This window comes from Watersipora subatra, chromosome 1, assembly GCF_963576615.1.
Source record: "Watersipora subatra chromosome 1, tzWatSuba1.1, whole genome shotgun sequence".
NCBI lineage: Eukaryota > Metazoa > Bryozoa > Gymnolaemata > Cheilostomatida > Watersiporidae > Watersipora > Watersipora subatra.
This window is the reverse complement of record NC_088708.1, coordinates 74,656,458-74,666,953: the sequence shown is the minus strand read 5'-3', so window position 1 is coordinate 74,666,953 and position 10,496 is coordinate 74,656,458. Positions and strand designations below refer to the sequence as shown.

Here is a 10,496-nt window from a genome sequence, read left to right as displayed (position 1 = left end):
TATGTATTGTTTTATTATCGTTTTTTGGAAAATAAAGCAGATGTGGCTTATATAGGGGTGCGGTTTATAGTCCGAAAAGTATGGTAATCTGCCTGAGTTTTTATGCTCTATTATTGCACTCTATTATCTTTCTCCCAGGCCTTATTTAACTAGCGGGCTAAAACAAACAACTACCAAATTGAACCTTATGAGTATGGCTGCACATGCCAGCTCAGTACATTCAGGGTCACTCACCTTACGATATCTCTCATTGGGTCATGAGAGTTCAGCTCGTTTAATTACAGTATTAAAAATTTAAGCAGTATCTACAGGATATTTCAAACAACTATCTTATTTTTGGTGGAGTTTTAATGACTATTCAGTTGTGAATTTATGTTTACCATTCCTACTCTGTTATTTACATTACGTATCTAGACTGTAGCTGAAATGACTTGTCTTGTAGGCGATACAAGTTATATCTTTGTGGGAGTCGTCTCCTTTCTCAGCCATGGACTCCAGTCGAAAAGCTCCCATGGTAATCCTATTTGGGAACTCTCACCCTGAGCTAAACAAACTCATATGCGAGTAGGTAGCATGATTTAGCTGGCTCTTATTATCAATCAAAACTGTATTTTTTGTAAGTTTTGACAGACAATGCAAAATCTAAAAAAACTCGGACAAAAGCATTATGCTAAGATGGTTATCACATTGATATATTACTGCATTGTTGATAGCATGCCACATACAATCGAGTGCATGATGAAATGATATTATGTTTCGCTAACGGCATTCGCTTGATGTTTCCTGCAAACAGGTTGATTTTTCCGGTTACTAGCATATAGATCTTTGTTAATATTTTTAGTCGTCTGGATATTCCAGCTGCAAAATGTTCAGTTCTTCACAATACGAGCAGGGGTGAGTTTAACATGTCTCGCTTTCATCTCTTGTTCTGATTAAACGCTTCAATTTTAGTTTCCCAAAGGCAGCATGTTGTACCCTTTGTTATCACAGCTAATGGTTTGCCAAGTTGTACCTACCCAGTCAGTGCAATATTTATGAAATTTATTGCAGAGTTTAGCTGAATCTTTGATCACATTGATAAGCATCTTACAAGGATTTTCTTTTACCTGTATTACTTTGTTAATCCTTAATGTAAAATATCACTACCGGTTGCCCCAATTGAAAAAATATTTTCTTTCTTTGCTTCCCGGTTTTCCATGGACAGAAGACCGTCTCTGGCAGTAAGGATACTGTTAGACTCGGCCCTCCCCTGTTAAATCTCCTGTTAAATCCCCTGTTAAATCCCCTGTTAAATCCTGATAAGCATGATTGTCTGTTTCTATAAGGAGTTGAACTTGAAATAATCATTCAGGTCTCTCTAGAATTTAGTCTCATTTGTTCAGCAGGCAAGTTTGTTGCTGTCTTGTCTGTTATTTTTCAAACAAATTGTATTAAAAACATCTCAATATATGTTTTGTTTAAGCTTTCAGGAGTCTATAAAATGTTGAATTCAACTAGCAAATATTTGCCGTTTTCATCATCATAGCAGTCTGTGGATGCGATAATGACTGTCCTCATTTTGGTTTGATCAAACATCTCCAACCATCTCTATTCTTAGCTCTTGCCAACCATTCCTGTCCATATCCAGCTTCTTCATTATTTACCGTTTTATTAGGTTAGCATTTTGTATGTAAGTGTTATTTAGTATCATAAGATTCACCATGTCTTACTCTGCTGTGTTGTAGGTGCAAAATATGTGGAAATGTGATTACAAGCTCTTAAAAGCTAAAAAAAACAGTTAATCGCAGCCATAACGAAAACGCTGTAGATTGGAATCCCATTCCAAAATGGCTCAAATGGGACATAGTTGAACACGATGGCTTCTGTTTACACTTTCATGCAACCTCATTCATCGAAATATTTTCACAAATATACTTCATGCGTTCAATAAAACCATGTCTATTGTCCTTACACGTCTATTTAATCACCATTGTAATGCTGTCACTTTGAGCACTGATGTCTCAAAACCTACCATAAAAATTCATTTAATTCGTTAACCTTAGCTCGAAGGAGTGCATATCATCTTCTGATAAACATGACGAGCGTGTTGGTCACCTGTAATAGTGGAAAAATGCTGCAGAAATTGTTCGCACCATTTGGTAGGAAGTATGGGTCACATGATCAGATTACGACTAGATGATTAGACCAAACTGAAACGAAATTGTAAAGTAGCTAGCATCTATATTTGCTACAGGCTTTCCAGTAGAACCCAAAGTGTTTGTCATAAACTAGTGCTACGAGACGTTTTATATTGAGCCTTTTATTGGCATTTAATTTCACATGATAACATCACGTGTCAAAACAAGAACCACACTGTTGCGTACGTCATCGAAATAAAGAGATTCCAAACTACAGCGTTTTCGTGATGGCTGCGATTAACTGTTCATTTTTGAGATTTTAAGAGCTTGTAACCACATTTCCACATATTTTTCACCTATAACACAGCAGAGTAAGAAATGGTGAACCTTTCGATACCAAATAACTGTAGGCCTAATGTGAATTTTGGTAATATCTAACATTCAACCGCACACAGACAGTTTTGGAGCACCGTTCATTCACAAAGAGTATGTTTATACACAATATGGAGTCATTTCTGTTGCAGAGACACAAGTGGAGATAAAGCAGACAGTACGAGCTCGTGATGTATATATCATACAGACTGGTACCAAGTACGCTCTAACTTATATTTTTATATAATTAGCTTATTTCATGACAAGGAAGGGCTTGACAATCAAATCATGCAGCTGCCTTTTTAACACTGCCCAACTGTACATACTGTATATTATTCATTAGTATGCTACGAGTTTTTCACCATCGTTAAATTATCTGTCAAATAATTTTCCGTATTATTATGAGTTGCTGTCGTCAAACGACAGCAACTCTGTAATGAGTTAATGTGATGCAGTAGGCTCTATGACTGGTGTTCGCTAAATTGTATTCCACTCCGTTATAATAGGTGGTGGAGGTCTGGTTGAGGTGACAGTTGCCTTCAGTTTTCTTGTACATTTTAGGAATGTGAATGATGATATAATGGAGTTATTGATTTTGGGCTATGCATGCAAGACGTCTTGTGCTAGAAACATTGTCGGGGTTGTTCCTTACCTCCCCTACTGCAAGCAAAGCAAAATGAGAAAAAGAGGTTCTGTTGTGTCCAGGTTGCTCGCAGATATGATTATCAAGGCTGGTGAGTATGGCAGACATTTTGGGATGCAGTCTTTTAATTACTCTGCTTCCGATACTCTGCTTCCGATACTCTGCTTCCGATACTCTGCTTCCGATACTCTGCTTCCGATACTCTGCTTCCGATACTCTGCTTCCGATACTCTGCTTCCGATACTCTGCTTCCGATACTCTGCTTCCGATACTCTGCTTCCGATACTCTGCTTCCGATACTCTGCTTCCGATACTCTGATACGCAAGTTAGTCCTCCGCAAGATGGAAAAAGCAAAAATCAGAAAGTCAAGCGAGTTGTGTTACTCACCAATCTTTATTGAATGTTTCATGCTTGCGAGTGATGTGCACCTTCACACTTTGTAGCTATTTCAATTTGTTAATAGAATGCTCATGTTTCGAATATTGCTAAGCGTGACAAGACTGCGTCACTAATTATTGATCTATGCGTAGAATTTCTCACGTTTTTTAACAAAGCGCCAGCGTTAATCCGCATCATGCTAATTTCCATTGAAACCCATATCATACGATAACTCAACGTGTGCGCAACTCCAAATCTGCATCATGAGCATCATGAAAACATATATGATATGTTGTGTGTATATGTGCAACGCTTCCTCAGAATTACCGATTGCTGGAATTTATTTACAGTCATCACCTTTTTGGACCATTAATTTATTTGTTTACGGAACTACTCTGACTAGAGGCCCCAAATGGTCACAAGGTCTAGGGATTTCCTTGTTGTTTCTTAGCCAAACATCTATCCAACAACATGCTTAGCTTCAGCAAAGTCAGATGAATCAGCTGTTTGTCTCATTTCTATTACTCTCTTATCTGGTCATGCACTTATCTGGTCATGCACACCGAGTCTTGTATCCAGCTCAGTCCAAAAAGGATGTCATCAGCACTAATTTAGCGTAAGCTCTTGCTTTTCACAGGCTGTAGCGACTTTTCATACTATCATAGGCTTTACCCAGATGATCACCATGGACCTGCGCCACAAGGAGATTCAAGGATTTTACAGTTTCCCAGTAGATAACCTCAGAGCCTCGTCTTACCTTATCCAATACATAAGGGACTCGGTACGCAGCACTCTTTCACTTCTTTATCTCCTGAAAGGGTAAAGTTTATGCTATATATTTATAGCTTTTGGGGAAGTCTGGGCATGTATTTTTGTCTAGCGCACTGGCAGTCCCATACGCCATTAAAGATTAGCAGGTGTAATAAGTATGTCCGTGATTATTCCATAGTATGGCAAGATGGTCGCGTGGCGTAGTAGCGCGCCTGTTTGCAAAACTTGTGTTTTCAAGATTAATTTCAGCGGGAAGCTTGTTTTTTCGTTCCTAACACTGGCGACGCGCGTATGTTATCGCTATGACTGGACACACAACAGACCAACAAATATTTAGATTTATACATATAAATATTAATCTAAGCATTTGGTAGTCGGTTTGGAACATTTCGTTAGGAATGACAAAAACTACTTCACACTGGAATTGAACTCGGAAACAACAGTTTCGAAGACAGGCGCGCTAACCATTACGTCACGCAGCCATACTATGGAATAATTGTGAACATACTTATTGCACTTACCAATCTTCAGTAGCGCACATGACTGCCAGCGTACTAAAGAAAAATTATGTGCCCAGACTTCCTCAAATGCTATAAATATGTATATATATATATAGCATAAATTTAATTAAACTTATAGCACACAGAAATAAACAAACTCCTTAATTTAAAAGTTAGATTGTTAAAAGTTGTTTATGTGTATAAAAAATAAATTTTCTGTGCTAAAACCTTTTTACTACCCGTGCAACGCCGAGCATTTATCTAGTCCTACAATATATATGTAGGTAATTCAAGACACAAATATTATTGTCAATTTTATTCCTTGTAAACATCTGGGCTTATTGGTTTTTTATTTCTCCTCTTCTTCTGATGGTACGAATAATCATTATCTTTATCCTTTGTCATTCATCCTTCTGGTATTACTTCTGATATTTTTTATCAATTCCGTTCAGTAAACTATCAGTTTAACATCCAGTGCATATGCTTGCTGGCTTTCTGTAGATTCCAGACTACAGAAATTCAGTAATTGTTGCCAAAAATCCAAACTCGATGAAACGTGCATCATCTTATTCGGAGCGTCTTCAGCTGCCCCTGGCTGTCGTACACGGCGAGGAAAAGCTTGCCGAGCAAGACACGGATGATGGTCGCACTAGCCCTCCACTCGTCGAATCACAAACTGAAGGATCCCATTCTACCAAGGATTCAAGAATTACAAGCATAAATGTGCATAATCTACCAGGTAAAGTCTCAAAAGGTTCTTGATAGCTATCCAGAAGAATTTTTAAAGGTTTTCAAGTGATATGGTTTCGAAAGAGCCTATCATGTATGGCTGGTGGTGGAATATCATCATGCTTTTACATGCTTATTTTAGCCTTGACCCCTAAAGAGAAGCCTCCGCTGCATGTTGTCGGAGATGTCGGTGGTAAAATTGCTATTGTTGTGGTAAGTGCCTGTTATTGTAAAACATATTGAGTCTTTAGAGCAATTGTATTGAAACTCTTATAAATTTAGGAATTCATTTCTCAAGTGAACATCAGAGTTTTGTGTTTGTAGGATGATTTAATAGATGAAGTGAATTCCTTCGTCGCTGTGGCTGATCTCCTACATGAAGGTGGAGCCTACAAAGTATTTGTAATAGCGACCCATGGCCTCTTGTCATTAGATGCTCCCCAGCTAATTCAAGACTCCCATATTGATGAGGTTGGTCGGCTGTTGCCAGTCGCTCTCCTTCTTTTCCTGAAGCCGCAATATTTATCATATTTTTGGTCTTTCGATGAGAGGTAGGAAGAAATTGGTATGAAAGCCAAAGAATTGGTCAGTGTTCAGTGTAAACTTGACAGATAGCTTTGCGGGTTACCAATTGCAAGGGCAAACAGCTAGTTCAAACTGGTCTTGCGTACATCGTGTGGGAACTTTATCAGAAGAATCGTTTTCTATTATTGAGTATTTTGCTAAATTGAAGTATTGTATTGTCGTGAGTAAAAATTGTATTGAGAATTGATTTTATTGTATTGGTATTGAGTAAATTTGCTTTGGCATACTTGAGGCTTGTCTTCACTTGAACATTTAGGAAGTTGCGCTCTGCCAAAAGTGCACACACTATGGAATATCACTTCAGGGTGAGTGTCATGCTTCGATCCTTAGAGCCATTATACAAATGCATATGATTTTCAATGAGACCTCACTATCGGCCTAAAACTATAAGTCCATATTGATCTAATTCTTCTTGTGATAAAATATATTTTTAAGTGCATTTTAGGTGGTTGTAACAAACACAATACCGCACGCTGTGCAAAAACTGCAATGTAACAAGATACGTACTGTTGATGTGAGTGGACTGTTTGCCGAGGCTATACGAAGAATCCATAACCGAGAGTCCATGTCATACCTGTTCAGGCACATCACCACCACTGACTAGCTTTCTCTCAACTCTCTTGTTAGTATTTCTTGTTCTCAAATGTACAATGATATATCACTGTGTTCATCTTTCTACTAATCAACTCTAGCAGCAGTATTATCTTAAGGTCATCTTTTGTATAATCGAGTTTGGCTTTCTTGCAGTTTATACAGCCAATGGAATACAAGCTTAAACCTTTTCCTGTTTTTACCAATTTTAACTAGCGTCAAACTTGTGGAGTTTGCATATCTATTCAATTTACACGTGCAATACTTATCTCATCAGCTGAGGCCACGTTACCATTAGTAGTAAGTTGACAGTCTCGGGGTCTGCCATATTTATTGTGACGCATGTCTCTATTACGCATGCCTGTAACTCGGGTATAGTTCTGTCTCCATGTTCAAAGTCACCCTGTGCGTCTGAGATTATAAATGATGATATATGATTTATATTCAAGAAAACGTATTATGAAGGTGACTATAGAATAGACGAGTACATGATACGTATTTCTGCTCAGCATTGTTATGTTCTGTTTTGTAGAGTTGATGCTGGTCCTGCCCACAAAGTCAATCCTTTAGCCTTCCCTTTCTAAATCTTTTAAAAGATTGTCTTCATTTTCAACACTACCGCATCAACTGTTTTGTACTCAGAAGTTTGTTGTTTGTTTCCCAAGTTGAGACAATGATACATGTGCCCGAGGGGGATTTTAGTAGTACGGACTGTCATAGTCTCTTCAGAAGTTATCAATATAGTTGTGTAAGTGCTTTATTGTCATATAACGGTCATTGTCACTAATTCTTCCATCAATCAAACCTTGAAACAAGGTTACCATTCTAATACAGTGTCATTCTAACTCTTCCTTAGAGTTACCTATTACGTTAATGTTATCAATCCTACCTTTTCATGAGGTCACCTATGACCCTGATGCCCCCATCAGGGTCATAGGTGATATCTATGTTTTGTCTGCATTCCTGTCAGTCTATTATGGTCCGTCTGTCATATGCATTCTTGTTGGTATATTTGTCTTTACTAGTCTACAGCCCTCCTTGCAATTTTTTGTCGTGGCAAGATGTGCATGTACTTGATCCATACAATGTGCGAGTACCTAGTCTCTATGATGTGCTCATACTATTTTGCTTTTGTATTTTATCAAAATACATATTGTTATATGTGCACTTCCTCTTACGCTCAGATTTTGAATAGAGTGTTAATGACCATGTCTCTGCGGATATATAGTTATTGAACATCGGATCGATGAGGTCAGTTCTGTTCATCAAACATGGTTATTTAGGAAGCGATGAAAGAGCATACAGGTTTGAACGGCGCTATTCGCTTATCATAGAGTACGACGGAATCCAACTGATTTTATTCCAATTATTCAAGCCCATTAACTTGAGAACATTTGCAATTAACGAAATCAGGATATTAACAGTGATAAGCTAAGAAGTAAAAATACTGTGACTTGTTCAAACTGATTACTAGTGCAGCAGTGGCAGTTAGTGGACTCCTGATTACTAGGATATCTTTACAGACTAATGAAGATGTATGAACCTAAAATTGCATAAGGTTTGTCTTATGAATACATATGGTCCCTTCACCCTTCCCTTGGCCTTCTTCACACCAAGAACATCGCTTATTAACCTATCTTACACAGTTCAATGCAATGGCTAGTAGTAGTAGTAGCAAATCAATAACAGTAGTTGCAGTTTTTTTTTAAATGGTTGGAAATCTTAAGCAAGCCAACTACAACAATTACCAAATAACAAATGTAGTAGCTCTCCACAGTGTAAGGTAGGGCTGACTCTCTTTCGCTTTTCACCATAGCAATGCATATCGAGAGTTTAAAAGATTAATTTGAAGATAGTTATAAATCTCATTGCATATCAATTAAAACCAATTGAATAATTCATTCATGAATGATCCCCCTTACCACATAATTGAACAAGATCAGGGTGGCAGTTGACAAAACGAAACTGCTTTCAAAGACAATGCTACGACATTTTGAGGTGGATTGTATGTGCAATAGTAGAGTCAGCACAAATCTTGGTTGTTATTGAGAGTATGAACACCGAGTGTTCTCATGCTATAAACTGGGTCTGTACGGCAGCACTAGCTGACATAATGTAATCTGATGGTTCTCTCCTCAAGTATAGTTTTGGTTTCTTACCAGCAAGTGTACCTGATATATAAGTCCCTATTCAACTAAAGACCCTTTTTATTATTAATGAGATGTTTACTTCCTATATTAACTATGAATATTGCAATCTAGCATTAAACAAACTTGCCAGAGCACACTGGCATGGGATAAGAACTTGACTTTAAAATATTACTTTTACATGGTACCTGAGGATGTATGAAGAGAGTCCATTGTTCACTATTATTATCTCACTAGATACTCGTTTGAAAATATTTTAAATATTGCCAAGCAATAGGCAAACATTGTATATGGATAAATTACGAAAATCTGCACAAATGGAATCAGACAATTTAGTTTAAGCAATTTTCACATGAATTGTTCACTGTTTGTATGTACTTACTTTACAGACAGCCAGCAAGGTCATCTTTATCAGGCCTTATCAGTAGAAACTTAGGCTAGCCTCATCAGTGGAATTTGGGCTAACATACTAGACAAAATCTACCGCAATTCTCAACAACCCACAGCCCAGGATTGGCATAATGCCATGAAATCAGTGTAAGGTATAACAGCTCTCAACCAACACAGTCAGAGCGTTGTACTCATCTCCAACCAGCCTGCTGCTTCATACTCATCAGGCCTCATCAGCTTTGTTTAGCATGGTGAAAACACGTTGCCCATGATTTCTACTAATCTGCATGACAGTATATAGCTGTCTGGTGTTGTGTACATCGTAAACTAGGTATCTAGAGCAGCTGACCTCTGAACAGGAATATAGGGTTCAATTCTCAAAAAGGCACCAGTGGAAGGGAATCTAACCAGCCATAGGTCTGTGACCGCTCTCAGGAAGTTGCAACTGAGGAAGAATTATTAATACAAAATCAAGGACTACTCACTGTAACCAGCTCCAAGTTCAAACATACCTAGTCATGAGCGCAGAGCCATTGTGTTTGTGTGACAAGGCTCTTACCCATGTACAGTTTCTGCTCACAAACCGAGCCTAAAACTGTGGCGTCCTGTCAGCAGCGTCTCTAATGAGTATAATACTCAAATAAGATTAGGAGGATGAGATGAGGACGCTGTGATGAGGACGAGTACCACACAAATATCAGCCACAGCTAAAAACTGTGCACAAATCAGTTACTATATCACGTGTGGATTCAATGCACAATATATCCAGGAGTTATCTACCTCCAATGATGGACATTTATTATTTTTAATTTGTGGAGACTATTGCCAGAGTAACTCTTGTTATCTAGTTTATAGGAGCGGCAGCAAGTACCGTCTATTATCAAAAATGGTCGTTCATTTGGTGATGTTGATTGAGAAACATGTATTATTACTACTGTATGTGTAAATAGATATCTTCTATTCTGGATAAACGAGCACCTACTGTAACAATGTTTTTGTAATTGATGCTGTGATATTGTGGGATAGAATTGGTTATATGTGTTTGAAGATAAACGTTTATGATAACTTCTAGTCAGCGATGGCATCTGAGAGAAACACACAATCTTCCCAAAACTTACTCAACGTAAACACACTTAAAATCACACTTAAAAATAAAATTCAACATAACCGATAATGCTGTTCTACATTTAATAACAGTAAGTTGTGTGAGTGCAGCTTTTACGGATGCGGGTCTAAATTGTTTAGAGAAACTGCTTCAGGATTGTTTTACAC

The 10,496-nt window shown here is 37.8% G+C and overlaps 1 protein-coding gene across 1 annotated transcript; it reads left to right on the top strand.

The window, feature by feature from the left end:
• Positions 1-442: 442 nt before the first annotated feature.
• Positions 443-7,854, top strand: LOC137385970 (phosphoribosyl pyrophosphate synthase-associated protein 1-like). Its single transcript, XM_068072604.1, has 10 exons — positions 443-564; positions 842-894; positions 2,642-2,708; positions 3,051-3,223; positions 4,177-4,292; positions 5,284-5,521; positions 5,654-5,724; positions 5,836-5,982; positions 6,542-6,718; positions 7,220-7,854. Exons 1-9 carry the CDS (start codon positions 488-490, stop codon positions 6,698-6,700), a joined length of 1,101 nt encoding a protein of 366 aa, XP_067928705.1. The 5' UTR covers positions 443-487; the 3' UTR covers positions 6,701-6,718; positions 7,220-7,854.
• The last annotated feature ends 2,642 nt before the right edge of the window (positions 7,855-10,496 follow it).

Bases quoted from the DNA above. Each gene is read 5' to 3' on its own strand.
- LOC137385970 (XM_068072604.1), top strand. From the start codon at position 488: ATGGACTCCAGTCGAAAAGCTCCCATGGTAATCCTATTTGGGAACTCT. The intron at 5,522-5,653 runs GTAAAGTCTCAA...TGCTTATTTTAG, and splicing joins AAATGTGCATAATCTACCAG to CCTTGACCCCTAAAGAGAAG. The intron at 5,725-5,835 runs GTAAGTGCCTGT...TTGTGTTTGTAG, and splicing joins GTAAAATTGCTATTGTTGTG to GATGATTTAATAGATGAAGT.